At 40.7% G+C, this 25,934-nt stretch overlaps 1 protein-coding gene across 1 annotated transcript in view; it reads right to left on the bottom strand.

Annotated features, from left to right (window-relative positions):
- The window catches only part of LOC126474520 (cholinesterase-like), a 63,590-nt gene that overhangs the window by 4,751 nt on the left and 32,905 nt on the right, over positions 1-25,934 (bottom strand). Inside the window, exons 4-8 of the mRNA XM_050101992.1 lie at positions 22,148-22,350; positions 20,468-20,618; positions 18,555-18,736; positions 11,874-12,003; positions 6,615-6,747 (exon numbers count right to left, since the gene is read on the bottom strand). Of these exons, the coding sequence (XP_049957949.1) occupies positions 6,615-6,747; positions 11,874-12,003; positions 18,555-18,736; positions 20,468-20,618; positions 22,148-22,350 (799 nt within the window). The remainder of the gene's footprint in view (positions 1-6,614; positions 6,748-11,873; positions 12,004-18,554; positions 18,737-20,467; positions 20,619-22,147; positions 22,351-25,934) is intronic.

Below are 25,934 nucleotides of genomic sequence, written 5' to 3'. Positions count from 1 at the left end.
AAGGGGTTCCTTTTCCGTATTCAAATAACCACTCATGTTTCGATTCTGTGTTGAGTCCATTCGCTGGTGTTCATACGTCTTGTGACGATCTTGCTAATCCTCTTATTACTTGTTAATCTGTTGAGCACTCTGTTCTGACTCATACTGTTCTTTGTAATTTTTTTCATTACTACAGATTTTTACATCACCATTTGAATTCACAGATTTTGTACGTTATGCGTATGAACGCCACTTCAATCGTAATAGTCCAGTATCATGTTCGTGATGACTTAAGTAAGCATTCATTATTTTTTACTTTATTCTGTTGTAGTAACGTCGTTAGAAAGTTTTTTTTAAATCTCATATTTGATTTACTTTGCTGAAATTTACGTTTTCTGACTAAATTCCATATTTACTGGATCAAACTCTACGAATCAGTGACTAACAAAATAATTTATCCATTTGAGCGCCAAAGTCTTCCAACCACAAGCAACAGTCAGGGCCCCTGAAACGTTAAGGAACTTATTTTAAGGCGTTTCCAGTGAATGCACGGGAGTAATATATCATTTCATACGATCGAGGATGAGAGCATATGTAGAGCTAGAGGTTGCGATCGCAGTTCACCTGGCTTCTGGCAAAATTTATCACTTCATGTCTCGACACATGTCCTATCATCCTTACTCTTCTCTTAGCCACTGTTTTCTACTTTTTTTTTGTAGATGACTTTATGGAAAACCTCTTCATTTCTTATTTAATCAGTTTACTTAATTTTAAATATTCTTCTTTATAACCACAACCCACAAGCCTCTTTTTTCTGTTTTTCCACAGTCTTTGACTCAATTCGATACAGTGTTGCTTCCGAGACATAGGATTTCAGAAATTTAATCCTGAAATTGAAGCCATTGTTTGTTAATAATATGCTTCGTTTAGGCAAGAAAGCCCTCTCTGGCCTTTCTAGTTGGTTTTTCTGTCCTTCTTGCTTCGTCCATCATCTGTTATTTCGTTTCCAGGATAGTACAGTTCCTCCACTTCATCTACTTCGTGGTCTCCAAAATTTGTGGTAATTTTCTCACTAATCTGGTTTCTGCTACCCTCATAACTTTTTTCTTTCGTGTGCTCTCAATTAATATTCTGCACTCTGTAGTCTGTTCATTCCAGTGTGTCCGGTAAATTTTTCTCGCTATCACTACAAATGGCAATGTGATCAAAGAATGCAGGATACAGCTGCAAAAGTACGAGGGCTATTCGGAATGTAAGGAACGATAGGTCGCGAAATGGAAATCACAGTGAGAATCAGAACTGTTTTATTTGCAACAGTTAGCTACAACTTCGAACTACTTATCTCCATAGTCGCCGATCCGACTTAGACGTTTGTCGTAGTGTTGTACCAACTTTCCAATACCCTCGTTATAGAAGGCAACCGCCAGTGCTTTCTGCCAACTACGCTGGCCCACAGCTCGTTGTCTGTACGAAAATTTCTTCATAGCCAGCGATTCATGTGAGCAGAGATGAAACTCAGAGGGAGACAATTACGGGCTGTATTGTGGGTAATTAAACGTTACCAATTGGAAACGATGCAGGAGCATCTTCATTGCCCCTGCAGAGTGCGGCTGAGAAGAAACCACACGACAGTCATGTAATTTGGCTGCATCGCTTCAGGCGAAATTTCTCACCAGGCCCTCGTACTTGGCGTGAGACACTGTTGTTCTAGGTATCTTTATGTGCTCCCTGGGTGCTCAGAACTGAAAAGAACGACGTAACGTGATCGACGGGCATACTAGAGACACTGCCCAGCACACCTGTGCAAAACGTCATAGGAGTTTCACTGTGGTTTCCATTTCACGGCCGATCGCTCCTTGCTTTCTGAATAACCCTCGTATTTTGTGCCAATTATATTCACATTACTTACGACTCGTTTGTCTGAGTCCTGCATGCCAATATTTTAATTATTATGTTCTGGTCCAAATTTCCTGTCCTAACTAATATTTACGTTGTGTTCTCATTCCCCAACAACAACTAATCCCATAACTTTACGACAGAAGCTCAGGTTATTTGACAGTTATCATGATCAGCGCATATTTTAGTTGTAAATCATATTACAGAAAGAAGAGAGTTACCAAAAATCCTTGGACAAGCAAGCCGATGTCTGCTAGTAGACACCAATGAGGTGGACAGAATATTTAGAAAGGATAATGCATATGGGAACAGCTGCCCACAGAGTAATCACTTGAAGGTCAGCAAAGGTGCAAGTACGAGGTAATCACTTCTCAGAAGGAGAAGAGGCGACAGGAAAAAAGCGCAGCTAACTCCTGTTTATAAAAGGGGAAAACAACGGACCCGCAAACCTACAGACCCGTGTCTTTAACATCGATTAGCTGTAGAACATAATCTCGGTTCGAATATAATAGATTTCCTTGAGAGGACAAACTCTGCTGTCCACGAATCAGCTCTGTTTTAAAAAGCATCGCTCGTGTAAAACTCAGCATTCCGTTTTCTCACATGGGATACGGCGAACGATGGATGTAGGGCAACAGGCAGATTTCATATTCCTACATTTCTGTAAAGCATTTGACATGGTGCCATAATGACGACTATTAAGCATACTGAATAGGTTCCTAGGGATACGAGTGGCTCTAAAATTTAAGTAACACAACCCATTGTGTTCTCCTCGACGGCCAGTGATCATCAGAGACAAGGGTATCGTCAGAAGTGCCCTAGGGAAGTGTGCTGCTGTTAATTTGAGGATACATAAATGATCTGGCGAGCAGGGTAAGCAGCAGTCTACGGCTGGTTGCTGGTAATGCAGTGGTGTGTGAGATGGTGCAGTCATTGACTGGCTGTAGGATGATACAAGAAGATTCAGGCAAAATTTCTGGTTGGTGTGAATAATGGCAGCTGCCTTCGAATGTAGAAAAACGGAAGTTAATGCAGATGAATCGGAAAACAAAACCATAATGTTTGAATACAGTATTAGTGTTTGCTGCTTGAAACAGTTACATCGATTAAACATCAAATGTGAATGGCCGACTTCTGTTTATTCGAAGAATTTTATGGAAGTGTAAAGGACACCTCTATAGGACGCTAGTACGACCCATTGTTACATACTGTTCCCGTGCTTGGGATCCGCATTCTCTCAGATTACAGCAAGACATCGAAGCAATTTAAAGGGGGTGGGGGTGGGGGAGGAGTTGCATTGGGGGCTGCTATCTTTGTTACCGGTAGATTCGAACAACACGCAAGTATTACGGAGATGCTTCGGAAACCAAATGGGAATCATTGGAGGGAGGGCGATATTCTTTCGAGGAACGGTATTGAGAAAATTTAGAGAACTGGATTTCAGGCTGACAGCAGAACGACTCTACTGCCACCAACGTCCATTTTGTGAAAGCATCATGAAGATAGCCCGTTAGAAATCATATAGATAGTCGTTTATCCTCGCTTTATTTGTGAGTGGAACAGCAAAAGAAATAGCTGATAGCGGTAGTCTATCCTCCGCCACCCAGCGTACTATGGCTTGCTGAATGTGTATGAAGATTCAGATACAGATTTGAAGCTAGGCTCATCGTACAAAAGGTTAGACCAAGCAACCAGTGTATTAATTGGAAAGAACTGCCGATACACTGCAACAGAATGTGCGAAAAGCCCAAAGATAATGAAGGACGTCGGGTGCAGTAGTAATCGAGTAGAAACGATCCTCGAGAAGCGTGTAAAAGGACAACCTTAACCAAAATCAAAGGGGTACAAAAGAAGTGTCCAAGCAGCAACCAGTCATTGAAGTTCAGGCAGGAACCGGTGATATTTGTTGACAGAATTAGCTACTGATGGAGCAGTTGAATTTCATCCAGAAGGCAACAATATTACTTCGGGTAGTGCAGCTAGAACGGATACATAAGAGGGCTAACTTAGAAGTGTCCCCTATATGTTTCATTCAACAGTGTTGAACAAAGACTGTCTATGATTCATATAACAGTGTATTTTAATTAAGCCAAGGGCCATTGACATAATATTTTAGACCTGGTAGCCATTGATGTACTGTAGTGGTCAGGCCAAGTTGCCACTGAAGTAGCGGAATATTGCTTGTCTCCTGTGAAGTAGGTTCAAATGGCTCTGAGCACTATGGGACTTAACATCTGTGGTCATCAGTCCCCTAGAACTTAGAACTACTTAAACCTAACTAACCTAAGGACATCACACACATCCATGCCCGAGGCAGGATTCGAACCTGCGACGGTAGCGGTCACGCGGTTCCAGACTGAAGCGCCCAGAACCGCATGGGCACACCGACCGGCTGTGAAGTAGGACAACGGCCAGTGATATAATAACTAGGCCAATAAGTGCCCATTGATTAAGTAGTTACGCCTCTTATCCATTGATTTAATAGACAGCATAACAAATACCAACGACTACACCTTTGCCTGATTGAGGCACCCCATGTAGTGCATCTGATAGGGTTTGTAGAAAGAAGCCAGGTGTCTCTTGTCAGTGTTGATCACATGTGTAATACGATGGAGTAATTAGTAAAGGAATTCCGGCCTATGTGTATGAGTTTGTTGATCTGTTGTTCAGACAGATCTGTTGTTCAGACACCTCACACACAAACATGAGGGATTGTAGTAAATGTACTTGTTTTAAGAATTCATTCAATCTTGCTACTTTGGCAGATCACCATACCCATAATAGAACCTGCCCTGCTACCCAGAACCAACCCTAAACAACGAAGGAGACTATTTCCTCTCGACTCCTTTATAATGGTTAATTGGGGGTGAACTACTATTACAGCAGCACAATATTGTCGTCTACTTTCTGACTGCACCGCATAGGTCACACCACTCTACATTGGTAACTTCGACCTGTGCCGGGACATGTCACACCAGCCTGCATCGCTTATGAATCTTTCCATCCCTTAATTAAATAATTCCTTTCATTTCCTAATTTACTTGTTCCATTTATTTTTATGAAGCGTATGTAACGCCATGTTTCTGTTACCCTGCTCCTCCGCACACTTTTACGTTATATTGCTCCAGATCTGCAGTTTTATGCAATAATTACTTACTATGAGGGAGCTAGATGTGGTTTACACAGCATAGCTACTTTACCTGTCAGTCTATATCGTCATTTCGAATTTTGGCCTCATTGCTGTCCCCCTCACCCCTCTCCCCCTCCCCCCCTGCTCCCCCATCCCCCTCCCCTCCCCCCGCCGGCTAGAGTGGCCGAGTGGTTCTAGGCGCTGCAGCCTGGAACGGCGCGACCGCTACGGTCGCAGATTCGAATCCTGCCTCGGGCATGGATGTGTGTGATGTCGTTAGTTCGTTAGGTTTAAGTAGTTCTGATGACCTCAGAAGTGAAGTGCCACAGTGCTCAGAGCCATTTGAACCCCCCCCCCCCCAACCCCCCCACACCACTCTGTATATTTCGGTTTTCCTTCGTTCTTCTCGATGTCGCTTCTATTTAAGGATATTTTTGTATTCCTTATGTATTCAACTACAACGGTATTCTCAACAGCGCATTAAATTTTACGTATAGAGGAATATTACTCCGCCATAGCAGGTTTCGAAGGACCATCCATATCCACATAGACGTCACTGTATGTGGATGTGGATGGGCATGTGGTCCCCACATTTCTCTCTCGGCCGTTCTCAGATTTCTATTTCTCAGTCATATAGCTCCTCAATTGGCTTCACAAGGGCTGGGTGCGCCCCGCTAACCAACTGCTCTCGGCAGACTCACACGGTCACCCATCCAAGTACTAGCCAAACCCGACCACGGTTGACATCGGTGACAGACGGGAACCGTGTTACCACTGCGGGAAGGCCATTGTTCATAGGAGAATATAGCTTCGACGGAAAATTCGTCTGTCTTCTGACTTTCATCCAGTGAAAGGAAAGATCGTGAACGGGCAGGATTTTCTTGGATTGGTGAGACCTGCTATGTTTCCAAATGGTAAGGTTGCGAAGTAAAACATCCAGTTGGCTTCTATGGATGTTCTCTTCCGCAAAATAGTCTTAGCAAAAGCCTAAAAAATTACCTCACCAATCATCTGGCGAAATCATTCTGTATGAACAAAAAACCGCAAAAAGAAAAGAAAGATAAGAAAGAGATAAAAATGAGAGACAGAAGATCTGTTCTTCATGACAGTGCTCTTGAGGACGTCTCACCATGAGAGTCAGCTTCGAACTAGTTTGAGCGTTTCTCCGAGGGGTAACACCTTACACAGTCCGGTAAGTCGAGTCTTTCGATTTGACAACGTGCTAGTTTTCAAGTTTTTGTATTTTCAACTCGTATCCCCGCATTTGTAGTTTTCCACTTTTGTAAAATGCTGCCACTACACTTTCTGTTGCTGACTACGTTCGTAATACTATACTGAGTGCTCACAATGACGCATTTAATTTCTTGTTCGAAATATTTGTATAGAGCTCCAGTGGCCAAATGTGTCAACAACGGGACTTAACAGAAAGACGTCAATCATAAATTAACTAGACGCAGCCTAGTGATGCTCTTAATTTCTAACGCATTGACCCTTCATATACTGCAAGTATGCATTTACTAGTGATTTGCTTGCAGCAAGTATTCATTATAATTTCGATAATTTAATGTTTCATTCAGCCCGCCCAGTGTCAAACAAGGCAACTACGTACCCATATTTTGCGAAGTTCGTCCAGAGACGCAGCATATTTCTGCGCACTTTCTCTTCTTCTGAGTCGGGGTCGAAGTTATATTCTGTATCTTCTCTCAGAAAAAGAATAGGTAACTCCCCTGCATGTGACACTCCTGAAAAAGAACAAGAAAAAATGGGACATAGAAAAAATTTCTTATTATTAACTATTCAGCATCTGATGAACTAAAGAGCAACTCTACGTCTTCCCTCTTTTACACTGACAACGACACAAACACTTGCTGAATATAAACATTTTTGTGAGGGACATAGAGATCCGGAAACAAATGAAACAATATTGCAGTCCCCCTGTTCTGACAAACGGTTTTGCGATGTTTCCCACGTTTAAGGCAACTGGTAGTCCTCTCCAGATATTCCCAAACGGGAACTCCTCAGATTACCTGGATTTGGCTCAAAAGAGTAGCGCTCTTCCATAGAACCGGATCTCATAGGTCATATTAACTTATTAACTACGCGAGAAATTTTATTTCTGTATTATTCGCCTAGGCCCAGGGGCTATTTTCCGTTCTGAACGTAAAAACCAAGTATCTCCGTAGAAATTTAACTCTCTCAAATGATAAATCTTCCTTCAGCCTCCCTATTACCTCAACTAGCGACAATTACTTTACCCTCAGAGATCGTAAAGTGTAATGGAGTGCATAATTTGGTGACTCATTACCACTGTTTTCTATGACCGAAAACTTTTTTCCAGTATGTTATTTGAAATATTGTCAGTGAAAAGCATATTTTAATGTATTTTAGAAACTTATATCTATAGATCATCTTTCGTCAAAAACTTTGCCCATCTTTGTTTCATTTGAACTCTTGTGTCTGAGGAGTGGAATATTAATCCACTGCCAGCCCATTATTGCTCTTCTGGGACGAGAGAATGAAATAACAACAAAGTAAAAGAGGGAGAGAGAGTGACTATAACACTTCCCCAGAAGAGAAAAGAAGTGAACAGACCTTCCGAAACATAGCGATCACTATGCAGATTGGTGCAGCAAGAGAAGAGACAACATAACAGTGTTGGTGCTTTTGTTTGGGACGATTCTGACTTTCTACATTAATACCGACCTGACCTCACATTACGTTCACTCGTAAAGTTGCCCACGTCTCGCATCACGTTATACGACTCAAAATAAGGGACTTGAACAGTGCTTTTGAAAGTGTTACGAAGCTTTCAGATGCCAATACTTCTTGGTAGGATTAATGATCTAAATTAGTCTTTCGATTCGACTTAACCGGCATTACACTTCATGCAAATGGACATTAGTTTTACTTCTGTATGTGTGCAGTGTAATTTGCGCATCCGAGGAGTAGAGAGCGGTAGATTTTGGTATCTTTTTTGGCTACATGGCAGTACAGCGACGCACTACCAGATGACGTTGCAAATTCTATTGTATCGATTACAGTTTGTTTTGTGTTTCAGTAATTACTACTGTATAAGGTTGGCCTAGGGTTTGGTTGGAAGTGGACGTGATTTGACAAGAACTGTTCCAGATACTTCATCCACGAAATTATTGGAACAGTATTGCCTTCTGGTTTTAATTAAGCGCATGGAGAAGTCACAATGAAAAAGCTATGCGTATTCAGTGCAAGTGACTGAACATCATAAATTTAGCTGGGCTGTTGAAGCTATATTCAGGAAATATTTGATACGAAGATTACAAGTTTCGTATCGAACGACGAATAACCTGTAAATACGAGAAATTGGCGTCATGGGAAATAATGGAGAACAGTTGAGTTGAAATTAATTACCATTATCTCGGTTTGAATTTCATTATACTCTAAAGTAATGCTAATGATGATAATTAACAGCTCATTTCAAATAAAAGAAATAAACTTCCATTTAAATCGCCAACATAGCAATACCGCTTAACAAACATATATGTGACCATGAGAAAAAGATTGAATAATCAACGGGAGGGAAACGTTTTATGAGTCGGGGGATGGAATGTCAGAAGTTTGACTGTGGAAGGGAAGCAATAAAATCTGAAAAGGAAGTTAAATGGAAGGAAGGCAAGGATTTCTGCTCAGATGAGTATACGGTAATATCAAGCGCATCAGAAAATGGTATAACAGGAGTGAGATTCGTTATGAATATGAGGTAGGGCAGAGATTGTGATACAGTGAACAGTTCAGTGATAAGGTCTATCTTATCAGAATCGACAGCAAACCAACACTGACAACGGCAGATCAGGTATACATGCCGGCGTCGCAAGCTAAAAATGAAGAGATAAAGTAAATGAGGATATTGGGAGGATAATACAGTATATAAAGGGAGATGAAATTCTAGTAGACACGAGGGACTGTAACGCAGTTGTAGGGAAGGAGCAGAAGAAAAGGTTACAGGAGAATATGGACTTGCGACAAGGAATGAGAGAGGAGAAAGATCAATTTAGTTCTGTAAAAAATTTCAGGTGGTAATAGCGAATACTCTAATCAAGAATCAGAAGAGGAGAAGGTACACTTGGGAAAGACCGCGTGCTACGAGAAGATTTCAGTCAGATTACATCATGGTCAGACAGGGATTCCGAAATAAGATACTGGACTGTAAGGCGTATCCAGGAGCAGATATACTCGTAGACTCAGATTACGATTTGGTAACGATGAAGAGTAGGCTGAAGTTTAAGAGATTAGCCAGGAAGGATCAGTACTCAAAGAAGTGACACACAGAGTTACTAAGGAATGGCGAGACCCGCTTGAAGTTCTCTAAGGCTATAGATACAGTAGTAAGAAATAGCTCAATATGCAGTACAGTTGAAGAGGAATGGACATCTCTAAAAAGGGCAATCACAGAAGTTGGTAAGAAAAACACATGTACAAAGAAGTTAACTGCTAAGAAACCATGGGTAACAGAAGAAATACTTCAGCTGAAGGATGAAAGAAGGAATTATAAAAATGTTCAGGCAAATTCAGGAATACAGGAATACAAGCCGCTGAGGGATGAAATAAATAGGAATAGCAGGGAAGCTAAGACGAAATAGCTGCATGATAAACGCGAAGAATTCGAAAAAGACATGATTGTCGAAAGGATTGACTCAGAATGCAGGAAAGTCAAATTAACCTTCGATGAAAACAAAGGCAAGAGTGGTACATTGAGAGTGCAACCGAATTACATTGTTAATTGCAGAGGAGAGAGCGGACAGATAGAAAGAGTACATTGAAGGACGCTTAGAGGGGGAAGATTTGTCTGATGCGATAGAAGAAGAAACGGGAGTCGATTTAGAAGAGATAGAGCATCCAGCATTAGAATCAGAATATAATAGAGCTTTGGAGGGCTTAAGATCAAATAAGGCAGAAAGGATCGATAACATTCCATCAGATATTCTTAAATCATTAGGGGAAGTGGTTACAAGGTGTGTAGAATGTACGAGTATGGCATTATACCGTCTGACTCTCGAAAAAATATCATCCACACTATTCAGAAGACCGTAAGAGCTGACAAGTGCGAAAATTATCGCACAATCAGCTTAACAGCTCATGCATCCTAGTTGCTGACTAGAATAATATACAGAAGGATGGAAAAGAAAATTGAGTATGTGCTAGATGAAGATCAGTATCGTTTTAAAAAAGGTACAGGCACCAGAGAGGCAGTTCTGACGTTGCAACTGATAATGGAAGTGTGGTTAAAGAAAAATGAGACACGTTCATAGAATTTGTCGAGTTGGAAAAACCGTTCGACAATGTAAAATGGTGCAAGATGTTAGAAATTCTTAGAAAAATACTGGCAAGCTATAGGGACAGACGGGTAATATACAATATGTACAAGAGAAAAGAAGGAATAATGAGAGCGGACAACCAAGAACGAAGTGCTCGGAATAAAAAGAGTGTAAGACAGGCATGTAGTTTTGCCCCCAACTGTTCAACCTGTACATCGAAGAAGCAATGATGGAAATAAATGAAAGATTAAGGAGTGGAATTAAAATTCAAGGTAAAAGGATATCAATGATACGATGCGCTGATGACATTGCTATACTGAGTGAACATGAAGAAGTATTACATGATATGCTGAATGGAATGAACTACCTAATGAGTACAGATTATGGACTGAGCGTAAATCCAAGAAAGACGAAAGTAATGAGAAGTAGCAGAAATGAGAACAACGAGAAACTTAGCATCAGGATTGATGATCACGAAGTAGGTGAAGTTAAGGAATTCTTTTTCCTGGGCAGCAAAATTATAAATGACGTACGGAGCAAGGAAAACATCAAAAGCAGACTAGCTGTGACAAAAACGGTATTCCTGGCCAAGAGGAGTGAAGTAGTCTTAATTTGAGGAAGAAATCTCTGAGAATGTACGTCAGGATCACAGCATGGAATGGTATTGAAACATGGACTTGGTGAAAACCGGAACAGAAGTGATTCGAAGCAATTGAAATGTGGTGCTACAGACGAATGTTGAAAATTAGGTGGACTGATAATGTAAGGAAAGAGGAGGTTCTGTGCAAATTCGGGGAGAGGAAGAATATGTGGAAAATACTGACAAGAAGAAGGGACAGGATGATCGGACATATGTTAAGATATCAGGGAATGACTTCCAGGGTACCTGAGGGAGCTGTCGGGGAAGACAGAGATTAAATACATCGAGCAAATAATTGAGGACGTAGGTTGCAAGTGCTACTATGAGATGAAAAATTTGGCACACGATAGGAATTAGTCGCGGGCGGCAACGAGCCAGTCACAAGTCACAAGACTGACGATACCCCCCCCCCCCCCGCACTCCCCCTCCACAACCCCCCCCCTCCAAAAAAAAAAAAGAAATGTGAAGAAGAAGATATTTTTCAGAGAAGTTTGATATTTATGGTCATAAACGAGAATTATTGATATTATTTATGTCAATGAACCTGGTATCACACAATAGAGGATCGTGATATATTAGAATTCTCCTATGATCATTGCTTTTAGCAAAAATTTGTCATAGTGTTGTAGTGCAATAGAAGAAACATGCAACTAAGTATGTGTGATACGAGTAACATGAGGATCGCTGAAAAAATCTATCAAGAGCAGGTTATGTTACTCCAATTACAAACAGTGCTAACTGAATCCATCCTTATCGGTATGTAAAAAGGAGTTACACAGCTTACTACAGTCTCTATACACAAACAACAACGCAAAGAAACATTAGTCAGCTGGAAGTGTTTTCTGTTTTTTGGCAAGAAATTTTAAACGAAAGAAAAGAATATGTTAGGCATTAACTACATTATTGGCATTTGTATCTTTGCAATTATCTTACTTACCCCATGGGTTTGTGGCAACGATATCTCCTCTGTAGTCGAACACGTAGAAATAGAGCGTCAGGTTGGAGACCTCGACAACTTTTCTAATCAACGCATCGTTGGAGTCGAACGATCCGATGTCGTCGTTGAACTGTGACATGGCAAAATATAAATAATGAAGACGGATGAGCTTCGTGTGCTTCATACTAGGCAGATGGAAAGAGAAAAAATAATAAATGTAAATATTTGTAATGTGTAATTAACGTGAGGAAAATGGAATAAAATAGACGTTACAGGTGCAGAGTCTCTACCTAAGTATTTTTTAATTTTTACATTAATGGCTCAAAATTCTGACCTGGTTTCTTCTTTACCCCTCCCTCCTGCCGCAGCTCCCCACCCCACGCACGGCCGATACAATCTTTCTTCTGCCTAGGACCTAGGGCCTGTTCCGGTCTCGTCATCTCTTCCTACACGTCTCTTGCCCCTTGATTTACAGTCTGTTCGTAGTTTAAGAAGTCTCTGTCGTGGCGTACGAAGTACATATTCTGTCCATATTTTTTGTTATTGGAATGCCTTTAGGGGTACTGATTGCATCCGTTGTTCTTCCCTTATCGGTTCGTTTCTAATCTTATCTTCCCTAGTGCAGCCCTTCAGAGACCCTAAAAATATTGTGTCTGATGCATGTAGTTGCCGTAAACCATTGTTTCTCAGCGTACAACTTTTCACCCCATGTAATAAAGTGGAAGCAACTATAGTTTTTAAATGTTAAATTGGTCTCTTTCCTTGTTTCCCTTCTCCTTATAATGCCACATTTACCCCCGTAGGTACTAGATTTTTCCCATATCTATATCTTGATCATATGATACGTCACATCCTAAATACTTGAAATGAGATACGTCTTCCATCGGTTTATTAAGGACGAGTATTTTTGTTTGCATAGGAAGAATACATGAAAAGGCCATTGTTTAATTTTATTTTTGGATATAGTCGGATTGTAGTTTGATTTATGTAATGCCTTGTATAATAATTAAATCGTCCTCGAATGACATCGCATTAATATGTTTATTCCGCCAAAATTTAGTACTATTGGTAAATAGTAACACATGTGTTAATGACTTCTCAGAAAAATTTGTTGGTATAAATGACGGTCTTAGTTTACAATCCCCTCCCATGAAACACGGACCTCTCCGTCGGTGGGGTGTCTCACGTGCCTCAGCGACACATAGAGATCAGCAATGTATATTAATCGTTACAAATTTGTCGTGCTCATCGACAGAGGATTCGAAAATACGTTAATAACAGTCTTTGCTCTTAAAAGTGAAAGTTAAATATCACGTAGAAAAATAGGCGTGAGTGGTAATTAACATTACAGTGAAAATAATGATGAGATAATTATTAGATGAGATCAAGACTGTAATACGTAGCTGTGATTGCTGTGGATGTTGTGATTTACTTTCTGCTTGGAGTCAAAAGCTTAACACAGAGTGCAAAGAAGTGTGGGATGTAGCTGTGTGTCTGAAACATTGATTAATATGAAACACAGGCACTTTCAATCACGAATCATACGAAATACGGAGATTAGAAACGACTCTCACGATTGTCTGCAGAAAAACTCTTGAACCGCAGATAAGGATCTTCAGCAACATACATTCGCTAAACATTTTTCGTAGTGTAGAAATTAAGATACAGGATATGCGATGTTAATCATCCTGATGACATTTGCAATCCCGAGCACATCTTTTTTTTTTATCACTTTACTTGGTCACGTAGAACAACACTTCCCAAGATTGATTAGTAAATAGGTAATGCCCATTTGTGGATTACATATATTTATAAAGCTAAAGTATTGACTGGCGTTAAAGTAAAAATCGAATAAGATAAAGAGGTAAAAGTAGCCACATTGTCACAGATGAAGTGTGTCCTACGTATAACGTTGCAGACATTTTCGCCATGACAGCGACTTACACAAATATAACGCAATAAGTAATTACATAGCTAACTTGCGCACCTACTGGTAAAAACCTGCAGTTCTGTTTTCATGTAGATAAAATTCTCTGGCTATAACACTTTACTTCGTACAAGTGTATGAAAGGCGAAGAGCCTCGGGCGACTTTGAGACATTGTCCGATAGATCGCTTACACCAAGGTTTCTCAGATTAAACACATAAATCATAATTTTAAAAAATAATACGAAACGTCGCAAGGAGACACCATGTTATTAATAGTTTTACGCGGAGGAAAATCTATTTATAACATGGTGCTTTCTTTCGACGTAAAATACCCTTATCATTTCTATGTTATTAGTTATGGCTTAAACTCCAAGTAAACATTACATAAAACAAGTTTTTCTCATTTGTTATAATTTTATGTATTTTATTAACGTCAAAACTAAAAAGGTGGTCCATAAATGTACGTGGATACTCAGAGGGTTTCATCAGTGGAGACGTTTGGGAAATCTCTGATTTACACTGGCTGACAAATGCTCCGAATTCCGAAACGCAGTTCCACAGGAATAATCACAGGCAATGATGTACACAGTACATATGTAACTACAGTGGAGTGGTATATTTGTAACTAAAAATGGAACAAATTTCACGACGTGGGAAAGCATGCTAACAAAGAAAGATATTGTTCATGTTTGACGTGGGACAATCTCCAAACATAAAAGTCGTCATCGCACTCTCAGTAAGGAATACACCTGCACATTTTGCACATTTTCTGCATCCTATTTAACAAACTGTTGAGAAGTCCTTGAGGAATATTGTCCCACTCCACTCTCAAGGTGGTTTTCAGTTGTTGCACGGTTCGGGGAGGGGCTCTTTGTTGAGAAACAGGTCTGCCAAGACCACCCCAGGCATTCACTAAGGTGTTTAGGCCTGGAGAATACGCAACCCATGGCATACGTTCAATATTTTCACTTTCCAATGTGCCGGACACTTCAGCAGTCCTACGTGGGTGGGCTGGACAGAGTGGCCGAGCGGTTCTCGGCTCTACAGTTTGGAACCGCGCGACCGCTACGGTCGCAGGTCCGAATCCTGCATCGAGTATGGATGTGTGTGATGTCCTTAGGTTAGTTAGGTTTAAGTATTTCTAAGGTCTAGGGGAATCATGACCTCAGAAGTTAAGTCCCATAGTGCTCAGAGCCATTTGAACCATTTGAACCTACGTGGGTGGGTACTGCCGTTCATAAACATGAAGCCGGGACCCAACGCACCTCTTAAACATGTGGACATGATCCAGAACCTCCTCTCTGCAATATCGTGGTGCTGTACGGTACCTCGCTCAAAGATATATAGCAGTGTTCGGCCATTGCTCACAATGCCTGCCGACTCAGTAACGCCTGGGCCATACCGATGACGATGATGAACATTCTGGTGGCCAGAATCATTTCCACAGTGAAGCGGAAGTCGTCGGAGAACTCTGGACCAGTGTTGCTGAAACCAACTAACGTGCTCCCTAAGCCAACGAACTCTTTCTCAACGTTGGCACAGTAGAAGTGGTATGTATTTTACAGACTTCCTAACATACAAACCAGCTTAATTTAATCACCGCGAAATGGTTCTGGCACAGATACACGTAGCAGTAGCGGTTGCAATGTCTGCAGTGATCTGCCTGGTAATGAGATGTCTGTTCCTTCCCGCAACTAGGGCTGTTTATCGATCATCTCGTGATGGTGTGATCCGTCTAAGACCAACGGGATGCTTTCACATAGCACTTCCACTCTCAGTGGCCTTATTTAATCGCGAGATGACACTTTTCGACAGGCCCGTTATGGCGGCCACAGTAGTGACGCATTGGGCGACTTCGAACTGTCCTACGGCTCGTCTACGATCGTATTCACTCAGTGATATTTTGCAGACATATAGCACAGATCGGTTCCACAACAACATTCATCATCACCGTCCTGCATGAGCTGTCAAATGCGTACAGAGCATACGGGCGAAGACTGCAGGGAACACGTCCCGCCCTCTACATTTCCTTTCGTTATTGTTGACTGGGTGTTCCGTAGCAATTGTCGGTTGTTCCGTAGCTGTTCGTAGACGTCCCTTAGCAAGTGTCAGCTGTTCCTTAGCATTTCTGAAGCAGTGTATGTATGTCGTGAACAATAACCATGACACTCTTTTAGGATGCTTTCCTCGCTATTTTTACGTCTAACTGTTTCACGCCGATAAGAACGATCGATGTAGTTGTATATCTTGAGGAGATATCCATCCAATTACAAAACGTGTACAATATTCTTCTAGAAGGTCGTATTCACAAGTCGACATTGCGTGACTGTATAGGATACCTTTCGAAAATCAAGTAAGGTAGCATCAACCAGGTTTCTGTTATCTACTATCTTCTAGATCTCATGGACGAAGTGAACAGTTAAGTTTCACAAGACGGCTGCCGAGAAATCTGTGTTGCTTCGTGCAGAAGATATTATCAGTCATCAAAAACTTTATAATAACAGAGTATAAAGGTTATTCGAAAATTCTACATCGGATTTGGTTCAGTGGTGTTGGCTTGTGGGTATAGATACTTGCATCTCTATGACAATCATTAACGGAGAACGTAATCACTTGCGCCTTGCTCCAGTAGCTTGCATTGTTTCAAAGATCAAGACACTTAAGATAAATGCTGCTTGAACCAGTGAAGACTTGTTTTCTTCATTTACGTTTATAGCCCATCATGTCACTTTTCCTCTGTTGAGCTTGTCGTACTTCGCAGCCCAAGGCTCTGGACAATAGGATTTCAGTTAAGCGGCACCTGGATACCAGGGGACTTTTTAGAGAGCCGTAGAATATGGACAGGAATGGTTTCCAAATGTTGTGCTTCGCTCTGAAAGGGATGCCGTGTTTAAAGACTATCTGTCAGCATCTGGGGTCGACAATACTCTCACAGACTTCGTGAGATCCTTGAGCACCGATCAATATTAATGTTTCACCTGTTATTCAAGAAAGTGACGCAGTCGAAGTATCCTCGGCTTCAAGAAGAATATAGTAGTAATGCTGACAGGAGTCGACTTGGGTTACAGAGCGATGTAGGAACATGCACCGAAATACTGACCATAAGACGTAACACAGAAGATAAAAGGAATAAGAGGAAACTTACGTTTATAATTTCTGTAGAAGTAGAGGAAGCTTTGACAACGTTCACTGGCGCATTGTCCTCGAAATTGTGCAGGTAGCAGTGGTGAAATACAGATAACAAAAAGATCTACGGCCTGTGTAGAAACCAGACAGGGTCACAAAAGACTAAAGATATGAAAGGAGGCAGTAGTTGGGATGGAAGGGAAACAGTGTTGCATACAGTGTTACACAACGTATGCAGTTACCAAGTAGCAACGAAAAGTAAATGGTTACCTGGAAAGGATGCTAAAATTCAGGGAAATGAAATAACACTGAGATTTGCCGGTGGCAGATGGCAAAAGGCTTCATAATTCAGATGGTCAGAAAAAGTAATAAAATGAAAATCAACAAAAGTAAAACAAAGGTAATGGAATGTAGTCGAAATAAATCAGAGGTGGTAAGGTAAATACATTGAGAAGAGAGACACTAAATGTAACTGATAGGTTTGGGTGTTTCGGCAGCAAAATAACTGATGATACCCGAAGTGAAAGAGATATAAATGCAGACTGGCAATAGCAAGAAAACTGTTTACGAATAATTATTTGAACATCTCATTTAAATATGAATACCAAGAACGTTTTTCTGAAAGAATTTGTCTGGAGTTAGTAATGTACGAAAATTAAGTAGTCGTAAACAGTACGGACAGAAAAGAAACTTTGGAAGTGTGTTACACATAAAAGCTGCAGATTGGATGAGTAGCTTTTGTAAGTACAGGTCCTTTATCGTACGGGTGGGAAATGACGTTTGTTCCACAAGTACATTAGAAGAAGAGGTCACTCCAAAGTATACGTGATGAGGTATTAAGGAAGAGTGAAGAATTAATTCGCAATAGAGGCAAATTGGAAGAGAAGGGGATCTTGGATGGGGTACTGAAGACCACTTGCTGACTGAGTGCAGTGAGCAGGATAAATAAACATATCAGTTTATTAAACTTCTTTGTTAGCAAAAGCAGACATAATGTCTTATGGGATAACAGCAATAAGTGATTTTATAATGTTACTTAAAATCCGTCTTGATTTGCAAGTCTTTGTTAAGACAAGTGTATCTGAATATCTATAACTGTAGTGAATTTGTATGCAGTTACGCAGAAACAAAGAGGCTTGCAGTTTGCTGAAATACACAAGCTTGTATAGTTGCATCAAACCAGTCTTCAGATCGAAGCTCTCAAGAATAAATGTGATTGTAGGTAGACTGTGTAGTTGATTGTAAAGCTTCTCTTGCTGGCTTCGGAAAAACCAAAACGTCCTTTTATTCATTATCAGATCGGTAGTCAAAATTTCACCTAAATATTTATTATTTGTGTACCGAATTTGTCTTCTTACTCCCAGTTTGGCTTATTTGAGTTTCTCTTTCTGTGCAAGACTTCATTTAAAACTTTGATGAAACTAACTTTGTTCATGTGGCCTTCCTCCGACTCAGTGTTACACGAAACACTTTTGTTATGATGGTGCAGCTTTGTACGTTAGGAGCATAGTTGCTCGTCTCAGAAAATTTGTCCATTTGAGGAATGGATACTTAAATTTACATTTTACTTGTCGAGTAGGTTACGTTGATAATTAGGAACTAATATTAGGAATACAGAAATACTCACATAGACCAAAGGGTCTGGATTATCGACAGAAAGAGTGTTGTTGCCAAAGTAGAAATCCTTCAACTTGTAGGCGGCCTCTGTCTGCTGTTCTGCCGTGGGCAGGTGAAGGCTGGGACCCACCACAGCTGCAAAGTCTTCGTTCAGACTGTCAATCAGCTCAGAGTCTTCAAGAATTCTGAATCCTGTGAGGAAACTACGAAATATAAACTAGAGCGAGAAACTGCAATATATATTCGGTAACACAGCTGGGCATATCAAACTGTCAAACTTCTCTGGTACAACAAATGTATACTGAAATCTGTTGCTATCATATATGTTCGTATAAAATATCCAGTCATTAAAATCTAATAAACTGATTACAATAGTTGTAAATTGTTATGTTAAATAGATCTTAATATTAAGGACTGAAGACACAACAAAATCCTTTATGAATAACTGACTATTTTCTCTCTGAATTAGTTGTGAGAAATAATATTTTGACAGCAACAGATGTAAATACCATATAAAAACTAAGCGAAGTAAAAAAAATATATTTTCTGTAATTCTTTGACGTTTAAATGTGTTATTTAATCAGCAAATATTTTTAATGAGCAAAGATTTGAACTGTAGACAGCCTACCTGATTTCTGTTTATTATGACATAACTTTCCATCTTTAAGTACCAGCCAGGAAACTCTGGTTACGTTCGTTTTATATCATTGACGACTAACATCTGGCCCAGATATTTCGTCGGTAAAATACATACCAGTGGTTTACTTGCGTTTAAAACAAAGGAAATGAAAATCAAGGTCGGCGCCCAATTAAAGGATATTATGAAACTTTCTGACTCTGCAATTCACAATTAAGTGCCTGGCAGAGGATTCATCGAACCACCTTGAAGCTATTTCTCTATCTCTCCACTCTCGAACAGAGCGCGGAGAAACCGAGCCCTTAAATCTTATTTTATTATGATAATCATTTTTTCCTATGCAGGTGGGAGCCAAGGAAAAATTTTCACACTCTGAGGAGGACGTTGGTGATTGAAATTTCATAAGAAGATCCTGTCGCAGTGAAAAACGCCTTTAATTTAGTGTCTGCCACCCCAATTCGTGTGCCATATCCGTGGCACGCTCTCCCCTACTTCGCGATAGTACAAAAGGAATTGCCCTTCTTTGGACTTTTTCGATATCCTCCGTTTGTCCTATCTGATGCGGATCGCACGCCGCACAGCAGTACTTCACAAGTGGCCGGTCAACCGTAGTGTAAGTAGTCTCTTCAGTAAACCTGTTAGATTGTTCTCTCAATAAACCGCAGCATTTGGTTTGCTTCCGCAGCAACATTATCTACGTGATCGTTCCAGTTTTAATTATTCATAATTGTAATTCCCAAGTATCTAGTTGAGTTTACAGCCTTTCGGTTTGTGTGATTTATCGTGTAAATTAAATTTAGCGGATTCTTTATAGTACTCATGAGGATGACTTCACTCTTTTCGTAATTTGGAGTCAATAGCCACTTTTTGCACCATATAGATATCCGTTCTAAGAAACACAGACGCAGTTAAGAGAAGAGAAAATTTCAGCGGACGAAAATGATTGACGATAGGTTATTAAGAGGACTGACCTGACAGATCAAGTGTTATTGAGGGGAGTTCGTTATACTTTAATCTGTATTTGTGGTTCCGAGCTTTTAGTTTTTTAAATATAAAAGTAGTGGTCCCCTAACAGCGCTAATACGTTAACATGAACCATATAAAGCCAGCTGATGGAACATTTAAGAGACGTTAGACGTCTAATTTTGAAGGGCAAAATAATATCTTAGCTGGCACTGTTTTAAACTTGAATTTGTACTAGTGTTACGTCTATCAAGAAAGAGTTGGCAATGGAGAACAGGTTTTGGCAGGAACGTTTCAGATAGAAGCAGACAGGCGATACGTACCAAGCTCGGCGGAAGTAGTGCCTGTCATGACGGGCACCTTGCTGAAGCGGCCGTCGATGAGCATCTGGATGGGGGAGTCAGAAAGGAAAGCACCCTCCAGGTCTGGCTCGATATTTGGCGCCCATAGAACGCTTATAATCTGCTTCTTCTCCTAGAATCGTAAAGGGAACTATAGTTCGCACATTAGATACTATAAGTGATGTAGGTATCAAAACTCTACCTAGCAACACAAATAATTTCACTTTAGCATGTTTGTTCGTGTGGCCATCCTCTTTAGCAAGCATAGAAATACTTGTTCTGTAAATAAAACCGCCTTTTCCTGCTGCCACTTAATTTATTTATCCCAGACGCGTTTCGCCTTCTACTTGTTCTAAGGCATCATCACTGGGATGATTTGCTGATCTTCGACCCCCAGACCACACGAGAGGAAACGCAGACTAGCAAATCATCCCACTGATGATGCCTTAGAAAAAATAAAAAGGCGAAACGCGACTGGGATAAATAAATTAAGTGGCAGCAGCTAAAGGCGGTTTTATTTACAAAACAAGTAATTTCAAAAATGGCTCAAATGGCTCTGAGCATTATGGAACTTAACTTCTGAGGTCATCAGTCCCCTAGAACTTGGAACTACTTAAACCTAACTAAACTAAGGACACCACACACATCCATGCCCGAGGCAGGATTCAAAAATGGTTAAAATGGCTCTGAGCACTATGGGACTTAACTTCTGTGGTCATCAGTCACCTAGAACTTAGAACTACTTAAACCTAACTAACCTAAGGACATCACACACATCCATGCCCGAGGCAGGATTCGAACCTGGGATCGTAGTGGTCAGGTTGTTCCAGACTGTAGCGCCTAGAACCGCTCGGCCACTCCGGCCGGCAAGTAATTTCACTCTGTTCAGAATATCACTACATCGTTAATGTCATCTAAGACAAATAGATTACAAAATTTGTATTATGTGTAAATGCACAGTTAAAAGTAATACATAAATCGTCTGATATAATTTTAAAGAAACGAACCAGCTGTCCAATGGAGAATCCAACAACGGGTGTTACGACCTAATAAATCTATCGCACGAGTGGCCAGTGTTGCTTTAAATGTGATTACTAGCTGTGACGCTCCAGATATAACATTGACTTACAAAGATTCTTGAAGATTCATAGATATAAAAAATTCAAACGATCAGAAGGGATGGTTCCGTTTCTCTGTGATTCAATTTACAGAAAAATACCACAAGTTAATGTTAGAGTTATCCGATTATGGAGGAAATGGCATACATTAAATGCTGGTGCCTATACATTTCCTGAAAATTTGGTTTTACATTATTTCGCCAAAGAAATCGACCGGTACCAAAAGAAGCAAGACGAAGAAACCTCAGCTAGTTTTCAAAACGTAGGTTAAAAACCGTAAATAGCACCATCGAATATGAATCTAGAATAAGTGAAGATTATTATTACATACGAATTTCTCTTCTCTGTATCAGACCATTGGCTGAACAACGAGGATCACTGCTATAAATATTCCAGCCTAAAGGATTTTCCAGGGTGTCAGATAAGAATGAGAAGCCTTGGCGCCAGTAGATAGACATTCTACAACTCTTAAGTAGCAGAGTTCCAGAGAGAGTTGCTGCAGGAATGATATGTTGCAGGATGAGGAAGAAGTGTGTCTACGTACCTCATCTGTCTGGATGAGTGAGTCGTCTACCAGAAGGTCTGTAGCGTTCACAGACTGCAGAAAGTCGAGCAGCTGTTGCGAATCGTCTGTTTCGTAGCCGAGGGCTGCGCCAAGTCTCAAAGAATGAGTGCGTGCTGCTGCAGTCGAGCGTGGATGTCGGCCGATGAAGTTCCCACTCTGCATAATGGCTCGTGAGAACAGACCTGCGCAGTGAACTCAGTTTTAGAGCTGAGAAATTCATTACAGATACAACAGCTGAAGAGATTATAATACGGGCATCCTTTTGGAGTGTTCCGTCTACACTGGAAATAATATAAGGCGCCTATGCTGCATTGGTAGTTACGATCTGCGTACGTATTTTTCCACATGTTAATATTGTCATACCATGAAATAAGCTTTTTACAGCAGACATATAGACACGGAATGGAAGTGTTGCGAGCTGCCAAAACTTCTTTCTTTAGTTTCATCCACAACGTCTGCCGCCTATAGAAAAGTAAGACAACGCGCAACTATAGTTCGCGTGTTTGTTATTATGACTGTCGTACCATGTTCTCGAAATGACGTCCTTCAGCACTGATACACGTTATAAAGCGATTCAGGTCAGACTGCATACTTCAACTGAACATAATGTAGCACAGGACCGTTTTGTACGGTAATTTATGTCTTCCAGAGACTTTGCTATTTTCTTGCAAACCTGTAATTTTCATTTTTCCCACAGATTAAAAGTCCAGAGCTGTTACATCTGATGAGCGCACATCCCCTTTTGTGTTTTTTCGAATCCAACGAAATTCACTTTTTCTGGTAAGGGCTTCTATAATTATCTGTGCGAAATGATAAAACATGGGTTGTCACTGACTGTGCAGTTCCATGTCTTTCAGTATCTGTAGGGAATTGTACATATTTGTTGCTATTTAGACTACCAACTATAAAAATTGGAGTAGGTGATATTATTCTTGAAAATCCTGCAATCCAGGTTGACAGACCAAGGTCGTTGTTTATTCACTTCCCTCATCTACCATGTTTTTTTTCTTTTTTTTCTTTAACTGGTCAGTAATTCATATTGTGAAGAGGGATTTGGGATTTGCCTATTTTTTAGAGTACGCTTCATCTGTAAACAAAATCTGGCACTGAAACGCCGCTTCACTTTGCTTGTAATGATCCTTCGCAAAAGCATTTTCAACGTTTATCACGTATCACACTACCGCTCAAACTTTCTAAAGATATTTGAGTAGCTGATCCAGTAGCATAGGATCAGATCCCAGTACAGAGTGCGGGAGAAAGCTCATTCATAGTTGAATGTTACAAAGAAGAAGCAACTCGAATTATTAGGTATCCAGTTAAAACAATCAGGCCTTTGAATAATCTTGATATGGATCCTCAGTTTTTCGGGAGTCGAACTGACAGCAGTCAAAGATGTTCATAAGACTGAAGCCCTTTAAACATTTTCACTGTGCAAGTAATGCTAATAGCAGCACAGAAAGATGTCTACAAAGAAGTGTAGTTGGGTATCAGTTCCAAGAGTTAAGAAGTATATAGCGGCATTCCCAATACGGGAATCTTAGTCGTCGTTGTATGTGGCTGAAGATGTATCTACAAACCAGGTTTCGCTTTGTTCTGCAGTGTGCCTTATTTAAACAAATAGTCTATGGAAATATTTGTCAACCTTGTCAATGAATTCGATTACATACTCCAATTCTTCGGGCAAGGGGGCGGACGGGGGTGTGGACGTCTTTCCGCAACAAAGAAAAGATATTACCTCCACAACAGTTCCAGCAGCGTTGATTTAATGTGCGTAGGAAAAGCTTTAGCGGGCAGTAAAATACTACTGAACACATTCGAGTCTCCCTCGTGTACGGGCATAGCCACAGTAACAGAATTTACTTCATCGTTACTGTTGGAATCACTTAAAGACACTGCCAACTCTTACTTCTTTACAGATCTAATGATGTCACTGGGACTGGAATCGTCCTCAGAACCATAAAACATTTCTATTAATTGAAGAGGGACCTGTAAAATAAAGTGATAGAACATTCATTTGCAGCAATCCGTATCTTTATCTCACTAAGAATATCCCAATAATCATGAGTGAGCCAGATCGCTGAACAATCGTCAGCGATCGGCTTGTTATCTTTGGCGCGTCCCCGGGTATGAGCATCTTTGGGTTTTCGGATGGGGTGCGCGGGACGACGAGAGGCGGTCGGTTTGGGGCGACCGGTGAGACTGGCGGAGTTGTGGCTCGGGCGTAAGCACAAGTGTGGTGTCTGTTACGCTATGGCTGTTTGCTAATCGTGAAACTTCTGCGGCGGTTTCTGGTTGCCTTGAAGGCATTTCATATAAACTGTGCCAAGCCTCGCAGTGAGAGGGGAGTCCGGAGTTGGTGTTGGCCTAGATGTTTGTACAAATTGAGGTGCCAGTGTGAGAAGCACGGCGTGGGCCTGTTGGTTGCTTCGTCCTTCTGGTAGCCACCGCAAGCGGATGTTCGGCCGGAATGTCTACAGTTTGTGGTGAGCATAGTGTGAACAAGTTCTCGTAGGATGTGCTCCCAGCCTGACTCTTAGCCTGTGTTATTTGTGGGTGCCGACCCCTTGTCTGTTACTGCTTCCGGGTGTCCTGCAAGATTTCACAGCAAAAATGTGTTTTTGTGGCATTCTGTGTTTCTGGCTCAGCCTCCGCCAAGAAAGGGGAAAGATTTGTGCCTCAACTGAAAGGATGGGGGGGGGGGGGGACTTAGATTGTACATCATTTGGAATTCCTTAATTCTGTAATTTAAACATATAAAAATATTGTTCTTTCAGAATAAGCGCCTGTTTCTTTGGGACACTGCAGTTCAAACAGGAGTGGCGTAATGTTAATGGGTATTTGTTATTCGTCAAATGAAGTGTATTTAATGTCTTGCAGTTTTCTGGATCACGCAGCTGTGTTTTTGAACTCATTTTGAAGTGTTCTGTCGGGTGAATGACTGCTCCCCACTTCGGTGTATTCTTTTGAGTAGTATTGTAAGCTTTTTGGGTATTTGTCATTGGGGTGTATTGATTTAATTTTGTTTTTCTCTTTCTTTTGAATTACGGAGAATTGTTTAGTTTATCTGGTTATTGGCGTAACTCGCGCTTCACGCACTGAATCAGCTGATATTGAAATTGTTTTTATTTTATTCCTGTTTAATGTCAGACAGATTCAAATGTAGCTTCATTATGTTATTTGAAATAAATGTGTTGGATTGAACTTAATGAATTATGTGCAATCGAGGTAGGGGACCCAGTCCTTCATTAGTGCTTAACAGTGGCGTGTGGTTCGGGTTGTGGGCCCCGTGCTCGGACCAATCAGCAAAAGCCGCCGATAATATTTTAGGTTGATTCATTTCCTTCCGTTTCTGAACAGCGTCATCTACAAAAGCAGGATGAAGTTCGGTACGAAAATAGGGACTATTAGAAATATCATAATGCAATCAAAATGCTAAATACGCAAAGAGTGAGCGAAGGCAATCATGTTAGATGCAGTGATTGCTGGTGTCAACACCTAATAGGACGAAGTAGTTAAAACACATCATAGCAGATGCCATGTACAGACAGCGAGTGGAAAACATGAGTTATTTCGAAATCGGTATTTAACGGATGGCGTGCGAAACGCGAGTAAACTCATTATCCGTCCGCAATGTTGTAAAGTAGACGTGAGAACCAGAGTGATTAACCGGTCTCTGTCAGAGCAAACTAGAGACAACTATACAGCAATTGAAATAAATGGTTGTAGCTCAGTCATAAGATGCACTGAGAAGAATCTTTTTTTATTT

The sequence above is a fragment of the Schistocerca serialis genome, chromosome 4, assembly GCF_023864345.2.
Source record: "Schistocerca serialis cubense isolate TAMUIC-IGC-003099 chromosome 4, iqSchSeri2.2, whole genome shotgun sequence".
Lineage (NCBI taxonomy): Eukaryota > Metazoa > Arthropoda > Insecta > Orthoptera > Acrididae > Schistocerca > Schistocerca serialis.
Note: the sequence above shows the minus strand (reverse complement) of the source record. Positions and strands in the feature narration are given on the sequence as shown.